Raw genomic sequence first — 27,996 nt, forward strand, 5'->3', positions numbered from 1 at the left:
GAAAGGCGAGCTGGTCAGAGGGATAACAGTCACAGATGATCTTTGTAGCTGTCTGAAGGGATTAGATATTAAGATGAGTGCGTTTATCTGTAGAGTACAGGAAATGATGTTTTTTAAGAAATGCTATGAGAAGGAATAGTGTAAGGTTTTTCAGCTGTGAAAAGAGAAGACTTCGGGGGGAACTAATAGCTGCCTTCCAATACCTTAAGGGAACCTACAGGAAGGCTGGGGGGGACTTTTTACAAGATTGTCCACTAATAGGACAAGGGGAAATGGGTTTAAGTTAAAGGAGAACAGATTTAGATTAGATTTTAGGAAGAAATTCTTCAGTACGAGGGTGGTAAGAGTTTGGAATAAATTGCCCAGAGAAGTTGTGGATGCCCCCTCCCTGGAGGTGTTCAAGGCCAGGTTGGACGGAGCCTTGAGTAGCCTGGTCTAGTTGAGAGGTGTCCCTGCCCATGACAGGGAGGTTGGATTAGATGATCTCTGAGGTCCCTTCCAGCCTATGCCATTCTATGAAGGTTTAAACACAGTTTGATAAGAGGACACAGAATATGATTAGTGATGCTCAGGTTATGAATGGTTTGAGTGACAAACAGGGTGGTGAAATTGTCAGCAGTGATACTTACTGGGGGAAATTCTAACAGCTGTCTGCAGTTTGAGGTAATGAGTATGGCATATGTGAGAGTAGTCTGTGCCTTTTAAAAATAAGCCTTCACCTCCTGTAGTATAAGGAGGTATATAATTTTTTTTTTAAAGTATAAAAATTTTAGTTTCGTTCTTTGTATTCTTTTATAAAATAGCTTCTTCCATTACCACCTTATACTTTTTTAAAATAGTCATTAATTCTGTCAAAAGTGAAGCTACTGAAAAGGCTCACCTTTCAGTATCAAGCTCAATTAGGAGTCAATCTTCTTTTAAAAAGAGGAGGAGGATTAAAAAAATAAAGGGACTGATAGAAGTGCTATTGCCTTTAATGTAATTGAGCAAACCATTAACATATCCTCTTTGGTCAGTGCTACAGTTGATCAGTGGTATCACGGCTGAAAACATATGCTGCTGCAAATGCAAACTTGTTTTTGTTAAAATGTGCTGTAATGTGGTGAACAAATTCATGGTACCAAAAATAGGGGCCCCTCTATATGGTGCTGATTGTGGGATTTATTATTCTCTTATTTAAGGTAATGGTATGTTGCTAGGTCAGGAGAAGGGTCACAGTTCTCAGATATAGCACAGCCTTAAAAAATACTCAGAAAGACCAACAATTGTAGATCGTGAAACAAAAATATTGTTCAGTTTTGCTCATAAGGTTCTAATTTTCTTGAATTATCCTAAGTGTGATTACAGCTTAGTCCTGAAGCACACACAGAAGCTCTGTTTTAACATTCCCAGGCCTCAGAGCAGTTTCTACAGTTGAACTTACTTCCTTAAAATGGAGTTTTGTAAAAGCAAATACCATGTTTCTGAGGCATGCTGGAATGACAGTCTTCTCTTTGCAGTCCAGACATATACCAGACAGTGACAAAGTCAGTGTTCTCACGCTGCCTGTGCCATCTGCTGACATTTTAAAAAATGTCCATCTAACTGTTCATTTTCTTAAGATAAAAAGCTATTGGCATTCTGAGTTTTGAGGTCATTCTTGATGCAACTTGGTTATCAGGCTCTTGAGGATTAAAACAACACACTTTATATAGTCCTTTTGATGTGTCCTGGAAAATGACCAGAAAAAATTACTTTTCTTTCATTTGTAAGAACTGGTGTTCTATTTTGTATAACAGACCTTTAGAGGTGTTGACTTTACTATTTTAGTTCAAGGAAAAGGAGTTTAGTCTTTCAATGCTCAATCTGAAATAGTGATATTTGCCATTGTTTGTTTTATTATATTAAGTAATTGTAAAATTGTTCAGATTATTTCTTAGATTACATAGCTATCATCTTGAAATCTTCATAATACAGACAGTATTTTAAGGCCATTTCCATTTTTTTCTCAAATTTGGATACCACCTATTTCATTTATTAAAACTATGAGGTGAGTGTTGAAATACATACTTGTTTAGATTTATAGCTGCTAACATAGGTGATCAACTACAGCATACTAAGTTTATAAGGTTTAACATGCCATTAAATAATACAGACATAGAAAATTAGGTGTCTTTCAGTAAAGGAATTAAAATGTCAACTGGCATGCTTGTAGGTAGACAAGAATACAAAAATAACCCTGTAATTTGGGCACTACACATACAAATTAATTGAAAAGGTAAAATGTCAATTAAATTAAAGAAAAAATATTGCCAGAATACTTAATTGGTTCATGATGATTTGTATGTCTTTGCTTGAGAAGCAATTGTTAGAAGACCTGTTGGTTTTTGTTATTTTTTTCCCACTCTTGGCTACTTGGCCATCATTTGAGATTTCAGTTGCTTGACATAGAGTTAGTAGATAGTTACTAGTATGGATAACTGTAAAAAGCATATGTAGTAATTTAGTTCTTGTTTTTTTCTAATTGTCTGCCCATCAGTAGTTTGCTAGGGTGAGTAGCTTATTACTCAAACATTTTAAATGGAAAGTAATGTAGAAATAAAAATGCTCTTGTTAGTAACATGGTATTGAAAATCAAAACCTTTTAAACAAACAAGTCATCATTGGACAAATCTATCCCCAAAGGCATTGTTCACATACTATAAGGAGATGTTATGAGGTGGAGAGGAAGGGTAGGGTTAGCAGATAGTGTTCATTTTTCACTGTGTCTGAAATAAAGATGTGTCACTGTTTTAAAAGACGCTAACGGTGAGTACAATGAAATACCTTTAAATACATCTAACTAGACAAGTTTCATTAGGTAAAGTTATCAGACTTTAAGGACAAATCTGTGTTATTAATTAGGATTGACCTTGAGGTCGTTTTAAACCTCAAATGTGCAAATAAATTTTACAGTAAACATTTTAACTTTGTTTGCAGGAGTTCTTCCTTCTGAGTCTAAGTTAGTCATCTGAGGTTGTTAAATCCTGCTGTTAAGTCCACTCGTTTTGAAATGTGCTTAGAACTTAAAGGCATGATGTAGTATTTATGCACAGCCTCCCTGCAGTCTCCACAGCTCACTCATTCTAGTTTCCTTTTCTGGGATGCTTTACTTTCCTTTTCTACAGCCTGTGACTAGAGAGAAGGCTGGTTCTTAAGCTGTGGTGTACTGTGATCAAAGATGCAAAAAGTACCCCAAACAAGGAAAAGTGTCTTACAGAATTCTCTCTGGGTTTAACCCTGAAGTTTCATCCAAAATATGAGGGTAGATATTTCCATTAAAACTTTAAATATTTGTTTTAAAGTTCAAACCTAACATACTACTGAATCTTACCAGAGAAATAGTGTGTATGTTTCATAGTAGTATGAGTTGAAGGATTTGAAAGCTCATCTGGAGACGCTTGGCTTTTTTGCTACCAGATTTTTCTCACATACTGGTAGATTTGTTCATAAAAGTGCTTCACCTGTCAAAATGTACTATTTCATATGAAAATTTAAAACATAGCACTGTTGTTTGGGTAGAGTTACTTTTGAAATAAACACCAAATCTCGTCAATCTTCTCAATTTCACATTCTTTTTCTAGTTTTCATAAGGTGGAATAAGTATCTGAATGTCTTAATTTATATAATTTTTCTTCAGGCATATATTTTATCAGTCTAACAGTTCATTGCAATCAAGCTTATGCCTCAGATAACCTTTTTTTCATTTATTTACACTTGCAACTTTAACATAAAGGATTCACGTTCATGTCACACTTTGCCTTGTAATTTGGACAAAATCTAAATAGATATTTCCAGCTTGCACCATATGTAACAGCTAATGTATCTGAATTTTTTGTTTTCAAATAGCACGATGTCATCTACTTGTAGTTTTCATTGATTTTTCAAAAGAAGAAATGAGCAGACAAATAATTGCAGAGTTTAACTTTTTTTCTCCACTTTTTTTTTTAAACAGATTTGAAGAACTTGTGAAAAAGTTCAAAGTAGAATATCATGCTGGTGGTTCTACTCAAAATTCCGTTAAAGTGGCCCAGGTTTGTTCTTCCTTAAAAAAGAATTATTGATAATTTGAAGTGTTGAATTTGAATCAACTTGATGTTCTCTATTGTCGTGTTCATCATGAGCACTACTGAATGGGTGCCTGTGATTCTGTTGCTTAGATCATAATTGTTTTGATAATTTATTTTGAAGTTGTGCTCTTTATTCTTTTCATACACTTTCTGTTAAAGTTATAGGTATAACTACAATGTACCTAAGAGTGGAAGGGAGGGTTTTAAGCAAGATTGAGCCAGACTTTTGTCAAAGGTGCGTGGTGGAAGGATAAGAGGAAAGAACAAGGTCCCTAGCTGCAGTTAGGAATCTTCCAGTGAGGAGAAGTCATGATGAGAATGGATAAGTAGAGAAGCTGCTGAATCTCTGTGCTTGGGAGATTTTAATAACTTACCAGGATGAGTTCTTGGGCTTCTAGATCTAAATTTGAGGCTGGCCCTGCTTTGGGCGGTGGATTGGACTAGAGACCTGCAGAAGTCCCTTCTAGCCTGCATTTATCCTTTAAGAACTTAAAAGTTTGTCCATAAAAGATTGAAATGTAAAACTTTTTTATACAAGAATAATTTTTCTGGCTATTAGTATGATGAAGAACAGTAATATGAACTGGGTTTCAGGTATATTAGCTTATATATATGCCTTTTGTCACAAATACCCATAAGCATATACTTGTATATATATTTTTAGATTGTGCTAGATGTACAGATCCTATGAATAAAAATGCACAAACTGTATTTATAACCTTTTTGTTAATGATCTTGAGCTTAATAACTTTCAAACTTCCTATATACCTAAAACTTACTGCCATTTAAACATTAAATGTATATTTGGAAGAGAGTTAAGTTATAATTTAACAAAGGTTGCCCTCGTCAGTAAGAAGGAAAAATTCGTTATAGTGATAATCGCTGCTCCTTTGTACAAAATAATTGCTGCTTCTTTACTAAGATTTTAATTTTCTGCAACTCTAAATATCTTGAAAATATTTCTGATAAAATATTTTACAACAGAGACATCTAATTTGCATGTGTTGTATTGTATATAGCATTATAATTCTGAAATGGTTATGTTTTTCACATATTGACAGTTTTCAGAACTCTAGAGGATTTCTTTTTACTGTGTGGTCAAGCCAATTTTTTGCTTCTGATAGTTCATAAACTCTTCATCAGGAGAGCTCAAGTTATTGATTTCATTCTATGTCAGTATGGCTGTTGCTTGACCTATAAGAATGGTATAGAGGTGGAACGCCATTGATCTCTTCCATGACAGCTGATAAGAGGTCAGCTTTCTGGAGGGAGTTCTACAACTGTTTATTACTTCAGAGCATGAAATTCTGCTTCCATTCCTACATCTATATTGAGGAGGTTTAGAAGCAAATGAATATGGTAGACTCGGAGTTCATAAACTTTGAAGTGTTAGAAGAGCCCAGGATATTATTTCCACCTCTCCTTGAAGTCACCTCTTTGACATCAGCTAATTTGTTAGTAAACTATTGTCCCATACTTAACTGCCTCTTAATCTATCAGTCCAGGTGTTGTTCAGTAATTATACTATGAAGTACACAGAATCTGTAAGATTAAATTTTAGTCAATGAAAATTAGGGGGTTCTGTGTCAATGCTCCTTTCTTATACTGATTGGGTTTTGTCAGTGAACTTTTCTCTTTACCTTGGCTCTGAGTTGAGAGCCTCTATTCAGCTCCAGTTGCCATCTGGAATTGCATTTATCTCCAGAAGGGTTGTCATCTCCTAGTTTTTGTTTCAAATAAGATTGCAACTTCAAACAGTTGTGCATGAATAACATAACATCACTAAGAGGCTTTAAAAAGAGGGATGGGAGGGTGAGAGAGAGAGTAAAGAGAATTCTGGAAATCTTGAAAGAAGCTGTTATTCTGTAAGCTTCAGCAGGGAAAAAAAAAAAGTGAGGATAGAAAAAAATAGTTTAAATGCAACTCAAAATTTAAAGTAGAAATTCTGGGAGAATTTTTACAGCAATATTCATTGGCATATTGGAGAGAATAAGTGTGTAAGCAATCTTAGATCTGAATAACTTAAATATATATTTATTTGTTGAAAGTAACAGGAGAAAGGAAAGACTGATTCAGGAAGCCTGGCTGGTGGTTGAGAAGTAAAGGACCAATAAATAAGTTCAGAGCTCTGATGTAGTCACGCTTTAAGTGAATGTGGATTCTCTGTGAGAAGACGTGGGGAAGAAATCCGAAGAATACAGCTCTTATTAATTTCTCAACTTATGTTACTTCATGAGAAAAGCTTGAATAAGTATGCTAAAAACTAAAAAAAGCTGGTTTCAACTGTTTATAGTTGGTGAGAAATAATGGCATGTTAAAGAAAAGCATCCTTGGAAGCCTCCCTGCAGTGGAATACAACTTCCTGAGTAGTATGGCTGGAAATGAACAAATGGCCTCTGCTTTTTTAAAAGTTAATTTCTGAGTGGGAAGAGTGTATTATTAAGAAGTGTAATAGGAAAATTGGAGAGCAATTAATAAAATGCTTGGAATAAAAAAAAGGAAGCATTTAAGAAGCAACTCACAGTCATTGAATTGTTTGTTTCAAGTAGTCTGCTTCTTTAAGGGTCAGAAAAGCAACACTGTGTTGAAACAAAAAAACCCAAAGGCAAAATGGGTGAGGAAACTTGCAGTATACAGTGTGTTTTAAATTGTCATATGTTGCTTACATGGTGTGTGGTGATCATCGCTGCTGTTATACATGCTCATACATTTTGGATGTGTCTTTCTTATCTGTAAAGATAGTGAGATCTACTCAAGAAAGACTGTATCTGCATTCCTTAAAAGGATAAGCTTTCTTTTTTTAAAAAAAAAAAAAGAGAGAGGAAAAATGAGAGAAAAAGTCTTAGAAATGCTGTTTATCATGTGTGAGAAATTTGAGATCGTAATCACAGAAAGAGGCAATAGGAAAAATCTCTGAATTATGAAGAGAACTGGGAAGAAAATGAAGCTTAAATCATGGGGTTCGAAACTAAAATTCTAAACAGCTTCAGCTATAATGGAAATGACTGGTTTAGAAGTTTACAAAGAATTAACTAGCGTTACAGTCAAGCTGTGAAGAGTAGAATTAGATTTATTTTTTTTCTAGTGTGTTAACAGAAAGGAAAGATCTGAAGTGCAGCTTTGAAGGAAGAATTTGGCAGGTGAGGTACTGACAGGAGTCTTGGTATTTTTTCAATATTGACTTGCAGCTGAGCAGAAGTACAATGTGTGGCGCTCTGCAGGAGTTAGCAGTGGTTGGAGAGCATTGTAAGAAACAAAAAGCTGAATGCTGACTGCCCAAAGTGGGCATTAAGTAGACAAGGTATCTCAGCAGAGTCAGAAAAAGAAAAAGGTCTCAACATATGAAGGACAACATAGAGGATTTTGTTGAAGAAATTGTCCTAATGTATGATGGATTAAGACAGATTTTTGCAAAATGAAATGCTGAAGCAGTCAAAACATAATATTAGAAGTAAAGCTCTGTATAAGGAAAGGAAGGAGCAAATGAATAATTATTCTGTTGCAAAAGAAATACAGAGAACTGTTGGACTGAAAATTGAGAGGATGGAAGACAAATGATAAAGCGGCAGAAACCCGGCAAGATCACACTCTTACCTTTCAAAAGTGTATTATACAAGTATTTTTGTAAGTACAATTAATATTGTACTTACAAAAAGTAAGAGAAGGAGAAGGACCTGGGGATCTTGGTTGACTACCGGCTTGATATGAGCCAGCAGTGTGCCCAGGTGGCCAAAAAGGCCAATGGGATACTGGCGTGTATCAAGAAGAGTGTGACCAGCAGGAATAGGGAAGTGATCCTGCCCCTGTACTCGGCACTGGTGAGGCCGCACCTGGAATATTGTGTCCAGTTTTGGGCCCCTCGCTTTGAGAGAGATATTGAGCTCCTGGAGCGAGTCCAAAGAAGGGCGACTAAACTGGTCAAGGGGCTGGAAAATAAAACTTATGAGGAGCGGCTGAGGGAGTTGGGGCTGTTTAGCCTGGAGAAGAGGAGGCTGAGGGGAGACCTGATTACGGCCTATAAATACTTGAGAAAAGATGGTGGGGAGGTAGGGGAAGGGCTCTTTACATTAGTGTTGGGTGATAGAACAAGAGGAAATGGGTATAAGCTTAGTCAGGGGAGATTCAGGTTGGATGTTAGGAAGTATTTCTTCTCTGAAAGGGTTGTCAGCCACTGGAATAGACTGCCCAGGGAGGTGGTTGAGTCCCCATCCCTGGATATGTTTAAGAATAGGGTGGATGATCTACTTGGCGATATGGTTTAATGGGGATTAGGGACGGTTGGACTCGATGATCTCTAAGGTCTTTTCCAACCTAGAAATCTATGAATCTATGAATGAATATTTTTTTAAAATACCAGAAAATGGTGAAAGGGGACTACCAAGAGCAATATAAAAGTAATGAAGACCAGTACTGAAGCCTGTGAGATAGGATGTTTATGTTCAAGTTCTCTGGGATACTAAAGTTGTTTGAACATACACTGATCTTGAAAAGAATGAGGAAGTCAAAATTATTTTGGCTTGACCTTACTCATGTTATGAATGAGGAGAAGGGGGAGGGGAAAAAAGTGACTGATGTATTCCAGAAATGACAGTAACAGGCATAAAAATGGAAAAGATAAAATAAATGAGGTGACAGTTCAGTCGTTCCTTAATGAGTTTGAATTAACAGCAAATTATGCCTTGGAAATACTAATTCATATTGGAAGAGGAATAGTGACAGAAAAGTGAAGAAAGTGGAGACAAAAAAGTATGTGAGGCAAAAGACAAAACTGTTTGAGAGAACAGGCAGTAAGTAATCTGGAAAGAGAAAACCAGGATGAAAATCCCAATGTTGCTCTCATTCTGCATTCCTCACTGTCCCATCCTTGTTTCTTCCTTACCAGTCTGCTTTTCCTTGTCCACTCTCATCTTTCTTGGATGTAAATTTCTTCACCTGGAAGAGAAAAGATGACCAATTAGAACAAATTGAGTACTTTTAAGGACTTAAGGAAAATTCTTATTGAAATAAATATATTTTCATTTAAGACTTTAGTACTGAGTGGAAAAATAGAGACAGACCATAAAAAATGGAGAGTGAGGACAGAGGATTTTACTGAGTGCAGTACAATACAGAAAACAGTTGGAATCCAGATTATCAGTAAAAGTGCATGTAATGCATGTCTAGAGGTGCTATGTTACTGTTAAACACAGTTGTTGGGATTATTTTTTTCTTAACCCACCAGTAGGGAATGTTAATAACTTCAAACTTTACTGGATCAAGCTGTAATCAGGCATCAATCACTGAAAATTACGTGATAGTACTTTGGAAAATGAGGACTAGAGATGATGAACTGAATTGCAATCATTTCGTTTCTGGAATAGAAACTAAAGTTTAACTTTCCTGTTTGCATTAATGATCTTGGCACTGAGATTATCCTTTTACACTAACTTTTAGTTTTGCTTCGTGTTTAAAGTTGAAGTTACGATGCATGCTTAAGAACAGGGAGGAGAGTGGAGTTATCAAATTGAAAATAGAGTGTGCTGCTCTGACCTTTACTTGTCTCATTAAATTTTGGCTTTATATCTAATACGATATGTGACATCTTGCTTTAATCTGAGCTCTTACAATCCCTCCAAATGATTGGATCCATTATATTAAATCTATAAAATATGCATACATGTAACTGCATGCAGTTCATAAATAATGTATTGTTTTAGAGTTCTGCCAACAAACTAAATTGAGATTTGTGAAGACAGTATTTTACTGCTTCTCAGCTTCCTTCTGTAATTTTAATTAAGACTGTGCCTGTCTAGCAAAAGACATGGATCTATGAGAAAAAAAAAAAAAAAAGAATTGTTTATTTGGGCTTGTGACTTTAAAGTATCTAAAACATATAGCTTGGAGACAGGGCAAATATTGCTTACCAGGACTTATTTGCATGATTTTTATCAGTGTTTATTTTGACTTTGGAGTGCTGAGATTAGAAGTGCAGAAAGTAGTCTTTGAACTTTTATCTTTATAAGTCAAGTGCAGGATTTCAAGTCTAACTTGATAGAATTCAATGACTTCGATTTTTAAACAACACAACCTTGACAGCAAACAGCACATTTTTGTTCTTGTTTTTCTGGAAGTGTATATAAAGAATACCACATTCGTCATCCTCAGAGTGAGTGCTCTTGGTTTATGCTCTATTTCTTAATAGCTTATTTTAATTCTAACAATTCTGTCATTGCTGTGGATCTAACTTAGCAGTTAGAGAACACTATATTATATCGTTTATTCATCCTCAGAAGAATTGTGAAATTCTCATTACATGGCTTTTATTACTAGTGATGCCATGTGAACTTAGAATAACATAGCTTGATGCATTCCAAGTTGAATTTGTAGGACTGGCAGATAAGGGAACAACGTAAGTTACAATTCTTGGGAAGCTTTCATATAGATACTCTTGGGACTTTACAATAATGTTTTTATAATATATACCTCAGGAAATTGTAATGACTCCCTTTTTTTTTTTTCTGCACTACCTCTGGCTATCTAATCATAAGCTTTTGGGTTTTTTGTGGTAGTGCAATGTTTTTGCAAAAAGCCTACATACTGTTGTTAGATAATTTAAATAAGCTTGGTTTTAAACTAGAGTATGTGTTTATTTACTCTTAATAATGTGTTGATTGGACTGAGTTTTACATGAGGGGTAACCCTAAGAGAGAATAATACAATGCTAAATTATGTTGAGCATTTGTGTCCCAGCGTCTTCTGTGCATCAAGGAAGTATGACACTTTCCCAGTATCAGCATATATTTCAAGGGTTTATAACTCATCCCAGTTTTTATTCTTCAGTGATGATTGACTTGATCTGTTAATCTAAAGTGAATGTGCTTTTTAGCATTCTAATAAACTGACAAGTTTGAGAATTTAATTTTGAAAATGAACATTTGTGCTCATTTATAAAAAGCAGTATGTGCTGAAGGCTTAGATGTCTGAATTTTTACTATTTGTTATGTAAGTAATTAGCGAAACCTTGGCTTTATATTAAACATGTGTGTCTACTGGGTCATGTCATGCTTAATCCAAAAAATAGTCTGTGAAATTACAAATTTATCTATGAAAAATAGTTGCAGGCAGAACTGCATTTTTGAAGAATATAAACTGTGATCTTGTAAACATGTAACTATCTCATTGCAACTGGTTCCATGCTTTTTTAGGTTTAGATTACCTTGGCTAAATATTACTTATTGCATGTAATCTACAAAGTCCATCACACATTAGCTCTTCTGTGTTCAAGTCATTTAGTGATTTTTCTCCTTGCTTTCCTATCGTTCTGTATAAATGGGCATATAACTGTAACAAATTTATTCTTTTCCTCACTTGTGGAAATTTCTGGATTACTTCTGTACAGTTGATTAGACTGGGCATAGCAGGAAGAAGGGTTTGGTTCAGGGGCAGTCCTCAAAAGGTATTGCATATGCATAACTAAAAGAGAGGTAATGGAAAAGTTATCAGAGAGGTCATCCTAAATATACTCAGTTTTTTCGATGTTGATGCAACTTTGCGGGACCTATCATTGTTTTATGGAATCCATCATGCCATCGACTAGAAATGTTCTCTGTTCCGCTGATTCTGTACTTAAATTCACTTATGCCACAAATACTGTTCTCCAAAAAGCTGTTTCTGGAATAGTGCTCTCAGAAAGTGCAAGCAAGTCCCCTATACAACTTTTTCCTCCTACTTAGTGAAGCAGAGAACTTTTTGCTCTATGTCTTTCTGTTGACCAAAAGGAAATAGGTCTTTTTTTTTTTTCCAAGAGAGGTAGGCTCTGTGCTTTCTGAACCATTTGGGTCAGAATCTGAAGTTCCTCAGTTATTTTTGGTCTTATACTCAATATTTCTTAAGCAGCTTCATTACATCTCCCTACTTAGATGGGCTTGGTGGCCCCAGCAAACATATGTTTCCAATATTTTCAATAGTTCAGTCCAGCTTTAAAGAAAAAAAGTATGAAAAAGCTCTCAAACCATCTTCTGTTTGATATGGTTAATAAACTTTGAGGTATAGCCTCACCTTCTCTGCCAGAAAACAACCCCAAGGCATGTTTTCTTCTATGCCAGCTCCTGCATTTTTCTGCTGTGCCATGTCTGTGAAACATTCCACCAGCATAGTCTCCTGTCAGCATGATGCTGGCACCCTGTGCTGTCCTGCAAGTGCATGTACCTGCTTCTCAAACCTATTCAATGTAAAAGATAATAAACCAGAAAAAACTAGGGCTTACAGCTAATTTTTTTTTTATTTATACCTTGCTAAAGCTTGTATGCTACTAGCCAGTAAACTGAATCTCTGAACCATCTGTCCCCAGTGCTGTGGCCAGCCCTATTGAGTGAGACTTGTTCTTGATGAAGGAATAACAAAGCATGCCTCAGTGCTGACAGAAATAGTAATTTAAATTTGTCTCTCTGGAAATACAACAATGGCTCTTTCCGCTATTGCAAAGACGATGTGCCATTGATAGTGTAACAGTGGATAGTGTCACATGCCAGTGACATCAATTTCCTAAGTTATTTATTCTCTCAGGGGCACTCTATCATTCATGTGCTTTTCCAAATTAACCTATGTCGAACACCACTGTGATGTGTCTGGGGTTCTGATAGAACAGATAGCCTTTTCTCTTCAGAATTACAACGTGCAGATTTGAAAACTGGTGTAATGCCTAAGCTGATTGGTACAGATATTAGAGAAATTCTGTAATATTTTAGAGCTGCCTAGATTTTTTTGAAAGTCTTAAAGATTTCTAGACCTTTTACTCTGCTCTACCTAAGATCAATTTCAAAGCCTTATTCAGAGCTACCTGGAACAGTTCAAAAAAGCAACAAAACCACTTTATCGTTATGGCAAGCTCTGCAAACTTCTAAGCAAATTTCCCCTAGGTTACAAAGCTAGGTACTTCTCAAGCTTTTTTATGCTTCTGAAGGAAGCCCATACCTTGTTTCTATGGTCATGGGTCAGATGTTGAAAGTAAATGATGCAGCGGTGTGCTGGGGGACCTAACTTTTCAAGGCTACTGATAGTGGGGCTTTTTTCTGGACATAGGTACTGGTTGCATACTGGGAATACTGTATACAACTCTGTTTATATTCATAGGCCTGGGAATACAGTTTCAACAAATACCAGGATGGTCAGGAAATGAAGTGCCGAAGAGCCTGTGGCATTTTTTCAGTTTCTGCAATGCCAGGTCCCTAAATTTGTCCTCTTAAAAATGAGGCAGTTTCAGTTACACCATCGTCAGTCTACAACTGACTTTGTTATGAGACAGATGGCAATTGTTAAACATTACAAGACTAAAGTCCTTAAATGCATCACTTTGGCATGGAATTGAATAGCTGGATGCTCATAACATGGACTTGCCTGTTTGATGCACTGGAACCACAACCGCTGATTTCTCCAGGTCTTGTCCCTGGGCAGCAACATCAATAGGATTGTGGGAAGAATGTATTTGAAATATGTCACGTCTGAAATCACTTTAGAAAAACAGTAGAGACAGTTGCACAATCACATGGCTTCTAAATCCATTCAGATAGAACCTTGAAACTCTCTCCTTCTGAGTGTGTTTGAGTGAGCTTCAGAGTGCATATGCAGCCTCTATTCATCCATTCAAAACTGTGATTTATTTAAATGATTAAAACCTGTTTCCATATTCCAGAGTCATCAAACATCAGTCACCTACATGGAATCAGAAGGCATTATATGAATGGTAGCAGTTGGCTCTTCCTGGGAATGCAATTCAGCTGCCTGCTGCTTGCCTCAGCTTCTAGGCCTGTTTAGCTAAGTTAGCACCGTGGTTCGGAGCTGTAAAAATTTGTTCGGAGCTGTTTTTTTTTTTTTTCAAAAGCAACAAAGGAATTTAGGCTCTGTGCCTAAACTCATGTCCAGCTGATTGAGTGGACTCAAACCTCATTGATTGTTGGTTTTGTTTTCCCCTGAGCCAATGCTACCTCTAACTTGTAAGCCATGCTGTATCTGAGAGTGAGATTAATTAGTACATTCCCTAGTTTATGCTTGTGCTGAAAATAAAGATGTTTCTAGGTAACACAATGATTGGTGCAGGCTGGGATTTATTCTCAAGAAATAAACAGCTGGAAATATCAGTGACCCACATCTAGGCAACCTGGTTCCAAAGATGCCATATTGTGAACCCTCCAACCTTTTTGTGTTCAGAGGGACAATGGGACTTTCTCAAACTTTTCACTCCATGAGGCTGTCCTTGCAGCGGTGGGCTTGTGGCACACTAATAGTTGACTGGCACTTTCTCAAGTCGTTCCCATTAGTTGACACAGGAAGGAGAATGACTGCTTGATTTGGCAATCTCGGGAGAGCGTAAATCCCTGTGCTTCACTGATTAATTTGGCATGCCACTCAAGTCTTGGGAGCTTGGAAGCTGTTTTATCTTTAGCAGCTCAATAAGTTACATAACTACATCTTTAGCAATTAATTAATGTTAAGTGATGTAATACAGTGGGGAGTTAATTGCCCTGGAAATCTGAAATGCCAACTTACAGGGTTTTCTTGCACATCTCTAGAATACTTCTTGTTGAAAGCGTACTTCCCACCTTATCCCCCCCATCACCCCCAAACAAAGACACTAAAAATCTTGCTGAGAACTCTATGCAGATTTTATGATATACTATTCCTGGAGACCTAGTGCTTTCTTCAGAAAGTTGAAATATTTTAGTGGAACTTCCTTGCACGTTCATTAGATGTATTCACAGGTTTTTGCCTAAACCCACTCTTTTCTCTCTTCCAATAACTTGTGCTCAATCCAAGTGCATGTATGTCTGATTTTGTACTTTAGAGTTCTGAATTTGGCTTTACTGCTAACTTGCATTGTAGCCATATAGTAAATTAGTATACCTTTCTCTTACGTGTATGATGGAGATAATAGTGGTTTATTAGAATAGAAATTTAATATAGGAAGGTACCTAGCCTTTTTAAGAATGCAAAGGGATAATGACTGATAATTTGATTAGTTTATCAGGAGTTGTGCTTTTTTATTTATTTTTTTAAGACCCTGAGCATGATTTAAAAGAAACATGTAGGATTGCCTTACCAGTCACGTCAGTAGACTGTGTTTCACTGGCCTCTGCAGTGACTAGCATTATGTGCTATTGCGTTCAAAGAAAGGATATGGGATAATGCAGTGAATTCCCAATAGGGAAGTCTTATCCTAGGACTGCTTCATCAGTAGTTGACTTACACTCTGACCTGTTAGAGTTGGCCTGTAGGTATTAGTATTGGTATATATGTCTAGTCTTTTTTAAAAAGCTTTTCACAGCTTAATTATTCTTGCTGCAAAGTAGAGTTGAGATGGATTTGGCCTATTATTATCTTAAACTATAGGAGAATATTTAATAGACTATTTTTACTTCATGTTGCTGGGGTTCTGTTCAAAAGTCACAAGACCTTAAAGAAAAAATAAGCCTCTTGTATACTCCAAATTTGTTAAAGTACAAACACATATGCAGCAGCTCCACTTAGTTTCCTGTTATGTTGTACCTAGTAAAATAAAGCACTGAAGGCTGACAGTTTTGTATTGACTACTGTCCTGGTTTTGGCCGGGACAGAGTTAGTTTTTCTTTTTAACAGCTAGAAGAGCTCCGTGTTTTGGTTTTAGTTTGGGATGCACTATAAGAATAATGTTGATAGCGCACTGATGTTTATAATTGATACTGAGACCTCAAGAACTTTTCAGCTTGCTGTGTTTTTGCCAGTGTGCAGGACCACAACAGGATAGGGGGGAGCACAGCCGGGACAAAGGACCCACAACTCCCCTTATGATTTGAACTTAGATTTAGGATTGAGGGCCAAACTGGCCAATGGAGTATTCCATATCATGCAACATCACGCCTAGTATAAAGATGAGAGTTAACTGGAAAGAAGGGCTCTTGCTCTTTCAGGACTCTATTCCAAGGAGACTCTCTCTTGGTCTCTCGGAACTCTGTCTCTCTCGCTCTCTTTTTGGACCTCTCGCTTGTCTGAGACTGCGGTGTTGGGACTTACCTGATTTGGGATCATTTACCAGGACGGGACAGGTGAGGGTGAGTGAGCAGCTATGTGGCATTTAGTTGCTGGCTGGGCTAAACCACGACAACTTCATATGCTGTGCTTGTGTTCCGCTTTTAACTCTTGAGATGTTTTTAACTTGTAAGTGAAGGAAGGGTCCTGTATGCATAATAACTAGATTCTGCATGCTTTCCTTAGCTATTCACAGTATCTACCTTTACTCTTCCCCCATCCTCACATGTCCCACAGTATCAGGACTAACTGAACAATGTTTCAAGTATTTTTGCATTTCTTTTTGCCAAACCGCTATAGATTTGCTCTAGGAAACAAAATAAATTAAACAAACTTGTTTGCTTCCATTTTTCTAATGAGAAGACCATTCTGATTTACTAAGACATCTTTAGGAGTTAGATGCAGACATTTTAGAATAAGTAGTATTTACTAATAAAAGATATACTTCGTATTACATACTAGTCTGTGTAAGAAAAGTTTAGATCTAATCCTAATAACGTGAAATTACTACATGCAATTATACTGAGTTTCTTCCTGATGTTAGTCTGACAAATAAATGAATTAACTGAAGAAAATTATTTACTTTTGTTCTGTCAATGGTAGCATTAATGCGTTGAGAAATATTTGTAAACCCTAAGAACACAAGTCTTACTTTCACTGTCATAAAAGTGGTAAAAATGTCCTGTAGAAAAAACTATACTCGTTAGTTTGTCTTTTAAAAATACAACCTGAAATCACAGTGATCTTGTTCTTAGTTCTTAAATAAAATAACAGGATTTCTTTTAAAGAAAACTTCTTGGACTTTGAGAAGAGCTGGGATTTTCAGCCTTTTTCATGCAGCTTAGGTGGAAGAAATTCTGCTTGACTGTGGATTAATTCTGTAGGCTACAGTAGATAATTAGTAAACAAAGAAGAAAACTTGTTGATATTGTTATTATTCATTGTTCTACTTTTTAAAATACTTTGTGTACAAGTGGAGACTACAGTGGGCGTGATTGATCAAAAAAGCTAACTTCTGTGTGGGTGGCCTCAGCAGTTCTTGCCTATGATCTCAAGATGGGTCAGCTTATTCTGTAGCAGCTGCTGAATTGCTGCAACCTGCAGGCCAAAATCTTAAGAGAAAATAGGTGCTGGTTGATTTTAATTTACCAGGCTGTCAGCTGTGGTAGCTCAGTAGATATGTCATGAGCAACTGAATTGTTTCTGCAGTGAAGGGCAAGGGTTCCTGGGAAAGAGATGGGCAGTCTGCTGGTTAAACACCACTAAACTCTCCTATGGAAATCTATTCCTGCTCATAAGACAGAGCTCTATCCCTAGATGAGAGCCCGAAAATCGACTCTTCCTCTCTAGAGGACACACATTATAGAAATCTGTCTGGATCGTTATCAGTGGTGTCCAGCTATGTCTGTTAGAACTCCTGCCCTGTTGTGAGAGGGAATTGGATCTCAGATTATTGCATCTTCTGTTTATGACTATAGCTAATGATAACTGCAAAGTAGTCCAAAGTTCAGCATTAGTCTGATTACAGTAACTGAAGAATTCGGATCCCAAAATTAATTTTGCTAACAGTTGTCATATGTGAGATGCAGATATCTTGATAACATGGTGATATGTATTACCTTTTAAAATTGCTGTGAAAAGTAGCTAAATACTGCTGCTTATAACAATCTCCCTCCCTTTTTTTGTAAATGAGATAAAGTGGTAATGCATCTGATTAACCAAATCTAGAAGTTTAGGGATTGCCTGTTTAAATTTTTTCAAATATTATTTTCAAAGCGTGATTGAATTGAAATATTGAAAATGCAAAGAAGTTAGCACTGCAGGAATACATTTGTTTTATAATTATGTCTTAACACTGAAATGAACTATTATATCATTAATTGCAATTTTTTAGAAAAACTGTGAATGTGCTTTGTAATACATGAAAAATCTGTTTTTCAAAATTGTTTTGAAATTTTATTGCGTTTTCTCTTGTGCAATTTTAGTTGCCCATAGGCGTGATGTTTTGGAATCGTGGAACTGAAAGGTCAAATCTCAAACAATAACTTTACATTTTGTTCCCTTTTCAGAAGGAATCCATTCTGGAGACCAAAAGGAATTGGGACTCATTCTTTTGAGGGAGTCTTAATACATAAAAGTGAGGAAAAGCCCATCTACCAAACACAAAGGAATTATTTTCAAATAATCAGTCTCAAATAAGTGTTTGTCAGAGTATTTGCATATTTGGTTACATTGTTTCTTCAGAATCATTTTTAATGAAACAAAATATTTATTTATTTTTATTTTATAACAAGATAACCCTTGACCCTCTAAGCTGGACAATGCATCAATTTTTGCCATCACTATGAAGATGATATGTGATGAAAATATACCAACTTTTCAAATGCTTTGAAGTAGCTGTGTGAGAAACTGCATGCCTTGCTTTTCCACTAAGCATGCTCTAGGATCCAGAAGATGATCTAGCATGAGTCAGGGCTGGTCATTTACAAAATAAGGGTGAGTTGGAAGGAATGAAAGAGAAATTTTCTTTCCGCTACCTTATTTCTGGTATGGATGGATAATGGCTTGAAGTATGACAAATACTGTTTTTTCAGAAGAAGTAACATGATTTTAAAAACTGTAGCAATGACAGTTTTTAAATTTACATACATAATGTAAATTTGAGCTTTATGCTGGGAATGCTGCTGTGAAGTAGACCAAGTGTGATTTTCTGTGACAATCTAACTGTGCTAGAATTTTCGACTAGATGACTCAAAGCTTCCCTGCTAAAAATAAAGCAGGTTCCTGTTTTAAAATCTGAGCTGTACACATACAGAATATATATGCAAATTTTAAAAGCGAGCTTCTGTGTATGACAGATTTTTGATGGTATTTTATTTAACTCTAACATACAGTTCAAAGGTTTAAAGATCTTGAGAACTAAGGTACTTAAAAGATAACTGTGACCTGGTCATACAAAGCTACCTGTCTAAGAGACCTGTCTGTCAATAGGTCTAATATTTTTTACAAATAAAAGAAGCTGGATGCAGCAATTAGTGAGGCAACACAGACTTGACATCCAGGTTTTCTGTTGTTAAATATTGTGGGAAAGTTACATTTTAGAATCAATTTGAAGGTTAATAATTAAATTCCAAAGCAGCTTCACTTACAAAATGGAGAATGGCATGGCATGCGTTATTAAAAATATTGAGGTATAGTTATTGAGTATGTTCCAAGTCTAGCAAGCAAGAACATGTATCAGGTAATTATTTTTTAGTTGTAACATGGAATGAGATGACATTTTGGGTTCTCAGTTTTTCTTTTAGGTCTTCTCGTTTTTCACATCCATTCTTTGAAACGTATTGGTAAACTGTTTTGTTAGTCCTATGAAGGTATTATTCTTTCTTTTTTTTCTAGAAGGTATAGAAGTAGAGGGAGAATTTGACCATCCATCTATCTGACCTGTGCTCTTGTCAAATTTTTCTCATTTTACTAGCATCATGAGAAGTGTCTAGTCTTTAGGATGCTTTTAGACAGCTGAAAGCAGGATGTAGACTACCAAAAAGTAAATCTTTTGTTTCTAACTCATACTCTGAACTGCTGTCTGACCAATGAAGTTGAACTTCTTTTATAGTGTGTCTGTCTTAAAAAGAAATGGCCTCTTCCACTTTCCACAATCCCCTTGCTTGCCTTTTTTTGTAAGCACACAAAAGAAGCCAAATGTTCCCAGTTTTAAAGCTATGATTTAAAACGATATGGGTGAGGCAGATTAAATAAAAAATTAAAAATGGATCCCACTTCGTTCTGTTCTTTATAGGGCTCTTTTAATGGTTTTGCTTGCTAGTTTAGGAACTTCAAATGGCTTCTGACACTAGACAAACTTCATGCAATTTCCTCTTCACCTTGAGATCTCGGCAAGTGTTTGCTTTGGATATGCTCTCTGGTAGAAACTCACTGTACCTCTTAGGAGTCTGTAGTCTTCCCTTGTTCTCCAGCTTTCTTGTTGCTTTTCATTTCTGTTTTCGCTATTCTGACTTTAAGAAGGGAGCATCCCTTTTTCCAAGGGATCTGCTCCAGATTATTGTCAGGAAAGTAGAAATACCCTTCCACTTCTAACAGGGACCCAGAGTGCAATGGCAGGATGTCATATACTAAAGTTTTCCTTTCTATTTTGACAGTCTGCTTAGGGAAGAGCTGGTTCCTCTTTGGAATAGTACTTGGTATTTCGTTAATACAGAATTTGTCAGATGTTGCTTGCTCTGCTAAGCATCATGACCCACTGTCCTTGTGGAAGCAGTACCTTATAATTCATTCCAAACTGTTGCTTTATTGCTTCGGTTTTGGAGTATGTTTGGGAGTGTTGTGGTAGGACACAGGGTCCAGGCTGTCCTATAGGATCATGCTTGAATTGTAGACATCTGCATCTCTTTTAAGGTGACCAACAGTGCAATTTTTTTATAATATACAATTACAAAATATAATTTAAATATAAAGAAAAATTAAAAAGAAAAGCACTTGATGCTTCTGTATCTTTCTTTTTGTAGGATAGCTTTTCAATTGTGAGGAGTTTTTTTCAGAAACAGATTGAAGGACAATTCAAAAAATGCCCAAATTCTGCCGTTGTGGATCTGTGTCACTTGGCCCTTCCATTAAGCTGACTTGGTATGTGGGTAAGCATTCATTTTATCAGAGCTAATATTAGGGGTGTAATCAGAGGAGTAATGAAAGAAGAGATGGACACAGCCTTTCCACAGTCATGTTCATTATTTATTTGCCTCAGAGCTCAGGCATCCAAATGTTGTTGCTACTGTCAGTAGCACTAATACCAAACTAAGTTTGGTAACTGTATATTATGGGAATTGACATCTTCGTTGCATGAGCTGTCTTGTATGGAGTCTTTCAGACCTCTGGTTTTTTTTTTTCCTCTATGACAGTTAGAATTCACATGAAACCCCAGGGGGTTATCAAATGTTGGAAGTATGCAGACATGAAATAATTGTTTGTTTCCTGTAAGTCAGTGCAGGGAGCATCATCTACAAGCTTCTGAGAAATCTGGACATAAGTGAAAAGCAATATATTGTGACTGAACTTAGTGTAGAAGTGATACCAATGGAAAGATGAAACCTTCACTAGAAGTTAGTGCTTAAAATATTGCACTTTGTTAAAAATGATGCGTAGCTTATGATCTTGAGTCTAGGAGAGAGCTTTTAAAAGGTGCTTTTTATTGACCACAAGTCTGTGCTGTTATTCTGACAAATACAGATCTTACCTTTGAGACTTGCATGCTTGTTTTCTTTAACAATTGCGTACCTCAAAAATACCTGTGGCTTAAAATAATGCTATCTGGTCCAGAATACGACAACTTAAGTTGAGCTGAAAACTTACAGTTGTCTTCATTACATACTTAAACTGGCTTCAGAGCATGATACTAAATATCAAAGCTGACTGGACTACCTAGGGGACTGTATCTCCTTTAGCAGTAAAGAGCTCTCCTCAATGGCTGTTCTCTTCAGAAACAGAGGAGCTATTAAAAGTAACAGCTGCAAAATATGGAAAGAAATAGTCAAATTTGGAGATGGAAGTAAGCAATTTATAGATATGAACTCTAACTTACACATGCTAACAGAGGACATATCAGTCAAGTCAACATAAAACAATATATTTTATGAGCATTTTTTATAATTTCTGAACATAGCCTAGATTTTTTCCTGATGACCAGCCCACAAAAATTTTCTTCCAAGGAAAATTAGTGACCTCAGACTTTACTGTCTTCTGAATCACCTGTAAACTTTCAATAGTGACAGTAAATCTAGGATGGGTGAAAAGAGTGTGATTTGCATTGACTACTTTAGTTTGTATGGATATACCATAGTTACATGTGGCTAAAATACTTGAATTGGAAAGAGAGATTATTTTCATGTACGGCACTCTACCAGAGGGGAACTCTTGATTTACCAACTTGGCACAAATCTTCAGGGTCTAAAGTAGTTGCTTGCCTTGCTTTGGCAATGGGCTTTGTTCAAAATTATGTCAGAAATAGGAATGAGACAAATACTTTCTGATTCCCTCTCCTTTCCTATCCTGTTGCAAGGTACCGATATCTGATGGAAATTACTGCTCCTAAGACAACTGACTGTAAATGCATGTATAGTCTTCATTGATGAATGCACATTCTAGAATTTTTATTTTCTAAATCAGTCAGTGGTATCTTTTGGCCTAAATTTGTAGATTCAAGTATATTATATGAAGCAGTTAAGACTGCCTTAGTTGTTAAGTCAAATACTTTACCTTTATTTTAATTAAATTTATTTCTCTTAAGTTCTAGGGGTAAATAAAAGGAGAAGATAACCAGATGCTATGCATTAAAATCTTTTAGTGCAAATCTTAAGTGGTGGTGACTTCAGCAAACTTAGAGTTGTACTGAAACACATGTATGTATGTGTAACTACTAGCATAATTACTGCTACTAGTTATGCTCAGGTTTTAATTTGGAGGAAGGAAGTATATGAAAAAGTATTGGGAAGAAAAAAGCAGCAGTGTGCTCTTTTGCTTTCACAAAAAGTGACAAAATAGGAAGAAGCTCTATACAAAAATGATAACCCATTATTATACCTTTGCCTTTATTTGCTTCAACTCTTTTTATCACGCTGTTTTGAATTCCAGACTTTTATGATCTTTTTTTACTCTTCCATTTTCATGAATGTTGATGCCTTTCAGTAACTATTTATGATAATGCCCATTTCATTTCTTGCTTTCTATGGAGTAAAATGACTACAGATTTAAACATAAAGCAAAATAAACATAGCAAAGAGTTCAGACAAGACTGTGAAAGACAACTGAGGGGAAACAAGGATGTAATGGGATGGATGGTATGACTGGAGTGTTGGAATAGAAGGATACAGGCTCTGTAGGAAGGACAGACTGGGCAGATGAGGAGGAGGTGTCACGCTCTGTGTCAAGGACCAGCTGGAGTGCATGGAGCTCAGCATGGAATGGATGAGGAGCTGACTGAGAGCTTATGGGTCAGGATTAAAGGGAGGGCAGGGAGAGGTTATAAGTAGGGGACTGCTACAGGCCACCTAAGCAGGAAGACGGAGCGGATGAGTTCGTCTATAGACAGATAGGAGCAGCCTCACATTCATGAGCCCTGGTCCTCATGAGGGACTTCAGCCACACCAAGATCTGTTGGAGGGACAACACAGCAGGGCATAAGCAATGCAACAGGTTCCTGGAATGCATTGATGTTGACTTCCTTCTCCAAGTGATAGAGCAACCAGTGAGGAGAGGTGCTATGCTGGACTTCATTCTCACCAACAAGGAGGGTCTGGTGGGGAACGTGAAGCTCAAAGGCAGCCTTGACTGTAGTGACCGTGTAACAGTGGAGTTTGAGATCTTTAGGTCAGCAAGGAGGGGGCACAGCAAGCTCGCTACCCTGATCTTCAGGATAGGAAACTTTGGCCTCTTCAGAGATCTGCTTGGTGGAGTACCATGGGTTAAAGCCCTGGAGGGAAGAGGGGCCCAAGAAAGCTGGTTAATATTCAAGGATTGTCTCCTCCAAGCTCATGAGGGATGCATCCCAACAAAGAGGAAGTCAGGTAGGAACACCAGGAGGCCTGCATGGATGAACAAGGAGCTCCTGGACAAACTCAAGCACAAAAAGAAAGCCTACAGAGTGTGGAAGCAAGGACAGGTAGCCTGGGAAGAATACAGAGAAATTGTCTGAGAGGCCAGGGATCAGGCTAGGAAAGCTAAAGCCCTGATAGAGTTAAATCTGGCCAGGTATATTGAGGGCAGCAAGAAAAGTGTCTATAGGTATGTTAGTGATAAAAGGAGGACTGGGGAAAACATGGGCCTTCTCTGGAAGGAAATGAGAGACCTGGTTACCCGGGTTATGGAGAAGGCTGAAGTACTCAATGATCTTTGCCTCAGTCTTCACTGGCAAGTGCTCTAGCTGCCAAAGTCGCAGAAGGCAAAGGTGGAGACTGGGAGAATGAGGAACTGCCCACTGCAGGAGAAGATCAGATTCGAGACCATCTAAAGGACCTGAAGGTGCTCAAGTCCATGGGACCTGATGAGGTACATCTGCGGGTCCTGAGGGAACTGGTGGATGAAGTCACTAAGCCACTCTACCTCTGTTTGAGAAGTCATGACAGTCTGGTGAAGTTCACATTGACTGGAAAAGGGGAAACATAGCACCTATTTTTAAAAAGGGAAAAAAAGAAGACCTAGGGAACTACAGGCCAGTCACTCATGTCTGTGCCCGGCAAGATCATGGAGCAAATGTTCCTGGAAACTATGCTAAGGCTCTTGGAAAAAAAAAGAGGTGATTGGTGACAGCCAACATGGCTTCACTAAGGGCAAATCATGCCTGACAAATTTGGTGGCCTTCTGTGACAGTGTTACAGCGTTGGTGGATACGGGAAAAGCAACTGACATCGAGTGCCTGGACTTGTGCAAAGCATTTGACACTGTCCCACATGACATCCTTGTCTGTAAATTGGAGACACATAGATTGATGGATGGACCACTCGGCGAATGAGGAACTGGCTGGATGGTCACACTCAAAGAGTTACGGTCAATGGCTCAATATCTAAGTGGAGACCAGTGACCAGTGGTGTTTCTCAGGGGTGACTATTGGGGACGGTGCTGTTTAACATTTTTGTGGTTGACATGAACAGTGGGATTGATCCACCCTCAGCAAGTTTTCTGATGACTCTAAGCTGTGTGGTGTGGTCAGCACGCCGGAGGGAAGGGATGCTATTCAGAAGGACCTTGACAGGCTGGAGAGATGGGCCTGTGCGAACCTCATGAAGTTCAACAAGGCCAAGTGTAAGGTCCTGCACCTGGCTCGGGGCAATTCCAAGCTAAGTACAGGCTGGGTGGAAAATGGATTGAGAAGCAGCCCTGAGGAGAAGGACTTGAGAGTGGTGGTTGATGAGAATCTCAACATGAGCCGGCAATGTGCGCTGGCAGCCCAGAAACTAAGGCCTTTAATGCCTGTTCTGAGGGGTTTTTTTTTGTATCATTTTTTCTTTGTGTAAGTAAGTTGAAAACTCAGTCTTCTATATGACGAAATAATTTAGGGATCTATTAAACCTCTAATTTAAAGGCAGTGATATTATTTGGAGATTATAAGGGTAAGATGGATTTGAGGCAATGGTTTTGAATTAAAGCAAGGCAGCATCTGCAGAAACTCTTAAATTTCCACTGGGACCAATATAATAAAAAAGGAAAAGAATTTGTCAGGATTCAAAGAATTTTATCATGTCAGTACTTTAAGTGGTTGATTTTTGTCTGAATAAATAGAAAATTATTGGTTTACATGTCTGTGTTGTAAAAACAGATGAGTTGTTATGCACCTGCTATCAAGTCTTCCCTCGTTCCTGTGAGTTTCGGGAAGTATCACCTCATTCTTCACAAAAACATTGTTTTGAGATTGTATTTCAGATAAAAATCCATAAACCGTAAAGCCCCATGCCAAAATAGGAGATGCTATCCTATGTGGATAGGTTACTACACTTCTGCTAGTAATATATAACTTCATGAATGTCAGGGTGAGTTTTTTCCATTTGGGGGCTTTAGAGTTTTTTTTCTTAAATAAGAGTTGAACAAGCATGGGGATGAAACAGAAATGCAGGATAGATGAGTATTTAAAAATCTCATTCTGAAAGTGAACTGGAACATAAAATTTTAAATATCATCTCCTAATAGGAATGAAATTTAAAATTAGGTTTACTTCAGAAGCCCTTTTTAGTCATTTTTAGGTAGCTTTTAGGTATTTCAATCTTGTTAATTTAGGCATTGCAAGAATGGAACTTCTAGGTTGGGAACTAGGAACTGACAAATACAGGATTTGATGCGTCGGAGAATTGTTTTCCCTCTGTTTCTCAGAGTTTTCTTTTGGTATAAAACATAGTACTTCTCAACATGAGTATAAGAATCATAAATGTATTCAGACTTTGAGGTACTTGGTGTTGCTATTTAGTAGAGAAAGATTGTTATCCCTATGGATTTGAGGAAGAAAATGTAGAGAAGCTTTTTCTTTTACTCCGTCATAAAATGAGGTTTCACTGGTATTCTGTGACTTCACACTCTCAGCTATGCCATGGACAGCAAATACTCTTTTCTTCCTATGAAACGCTTAAAGATTTCAAGAGCCAACTTTTTCAAGAGCCTTTACTAACTGAGCCAAATTTGATACGGTAAGAAGGAAATTGACATGAGGATAAGCAATAGTCAATCCCAGGAATACTGAAGTAGTCCATGCAGTCCTTGGGATACAGAAAACCTGTATTAAGAATGTGTTTTGCCATTTCACGACACCCTAGTTAGGTGAATCTGCAACAAAACCCTTGGGTGTGCTCAGGCCTCTCTGACGAGCAAATGCATTTTCATCATGAGCAATGTTCCCTGACAAAAGTCTTGTCAAATAAAGATACCTTTCTGCACTATGCCTTGGCTTCAGAGAAGACAGTATATTTATTGAGATATCTTAAATGGAATTAAATGAAATTCCCAATCTACTGCATTCATGATCCACTTTCTTTTCTCATTTAAAACCAAGTGGAAAGAGAGGGTTGCTTAACAATGGCGACCGTTACACAATGGATATTGGCATTCTGTGGAACTGGAGTTAACTGTAAATGGTAACTGAGTGCCAAAAACTTGTCTAGACTCTGAGATTCAGGTGCATAGTGAAGTATAGTACTGTAAGTGGAAACATACCTAATTAGTACTGTAATTTAATATAAATTCAGCAGACTCTATAAGCAAGAGGATACCAAGATTTCACTTTTGTTAATTAGTATTATTATATTTTAAGTTAGAAAAGAAAATATTTTGCAATGTTTTCTTCTTTTCAATACTGAAAAATGTCTTTACTGAAATGATAAAAGATCCAAAGTGGTATTTTGTGATTATCTTGAAATATTTGTTGAAGTTATGTTTACACTTAAATCAGATTAGTTATACTTATTTCGGATTAGTTGAAAATCATTTTGCAAGTCTGTAAACTGAATTGCAGTAGACTTGCTAGAATTAGTAAAAGTTGTGTTACAATTGTGTTTTGCATTCTTTATATCACAAGAAATTACAGAAGCATCTGAATATATGCTGTTAACTGATTTTGAAGTGATATTCACTGTTTAATATATTTAAATAATGAATGAAACCATTTATAATCATTCTTTCATGTTTTGTAAGAGTGTGCAAAATGAAGCCTGATAAAAGGGGTAGGCTTTTGTATTTTAGTCTCACATTTCATCATACTTTTTGGAACTCGCATGCTACAAAAAGGGTGTTTTAAATTAAAAGTAGTGTTTCTGGACTCTTGGAAGCCCTCAAAAAAACCTACTTGGATGTTAACAAAAATTGGATCCTGTTGGTATTTTCCATTTCATGCTTGCTAAGTCAAAAGTATAATATCTAAATATGCTGCAGGGGATTATTAAAATTATACAGTTATTTTCTAGCCAAAACTTGAAATTATCTGCTAGCTTTCTCACTTTAATGTAGTGCTTAAGAATGTGTACAATTTAACAGAAGTTAAAATTGTAGATGGTTTCCAACCTTTAAAATAATTCCCATTAGATTGCAAATTCCATTGCAATTAGGAAAGACTATAACAGTTTTTATTTTTATTTAAGCCATAGAAGAGGAGATCTGATTTCCAAAAGAACTCTGAAGTATTTTAAATTCTAGCTAGAAGCATAACATAATTGATATTTATATTATCAGGTACAGCAGCATTCTCAGTGCTGTCATTTTGCTTGTAATTTTCTCCTTGCTTGTAAAGTTGTGTCTTATTTATTATTTGCACTTTATTCTTAATCAGTTTTGCTAATGTAGGAAAAACATTGAAATGTTATTATATGATTAGCAATTTTCCACT

The 27,996-nt window shown here is 36.8% G+C and overlaps 1 protein-coding gene across 1 annotated transcript in view; it reads left to right on the forward strand.

Moving 5' to 3' along the window:
* The window catches only part of ADK (adenosine kinase), a 301,153-nt gene that overhangs the window by 79,166 nt on the left and 193,991 nt on the right, over window positions 1–27,996 (forward strand). Inside the window, exon 4 of the mRNA XM_086616842.1 lies at window positions 3,974–4,052. Within this exon, the coding sequence (XP_086472968.1) occupies window positions 3,974–4,052 (79 nt within the window). The remainder of the gene's footprint in view (window positions 1–3,973; window positions 4,053–27,996) is intronic.

Source organism: Tauraco erythrolophus, chromosome 9 (assembly GCF_009769465.1).
Source record: "Tauraco erythrolophus isolate bTauEry1 chromosome 9, bTauEry1.pri, whole genome shotgun sequence".
Lineage (NCBI taxonomy): Eukaryota > Metazoa > Chordata > Aves > Musophagiformes > Musophagidae > Tauraco > Tauraco erythrolophus.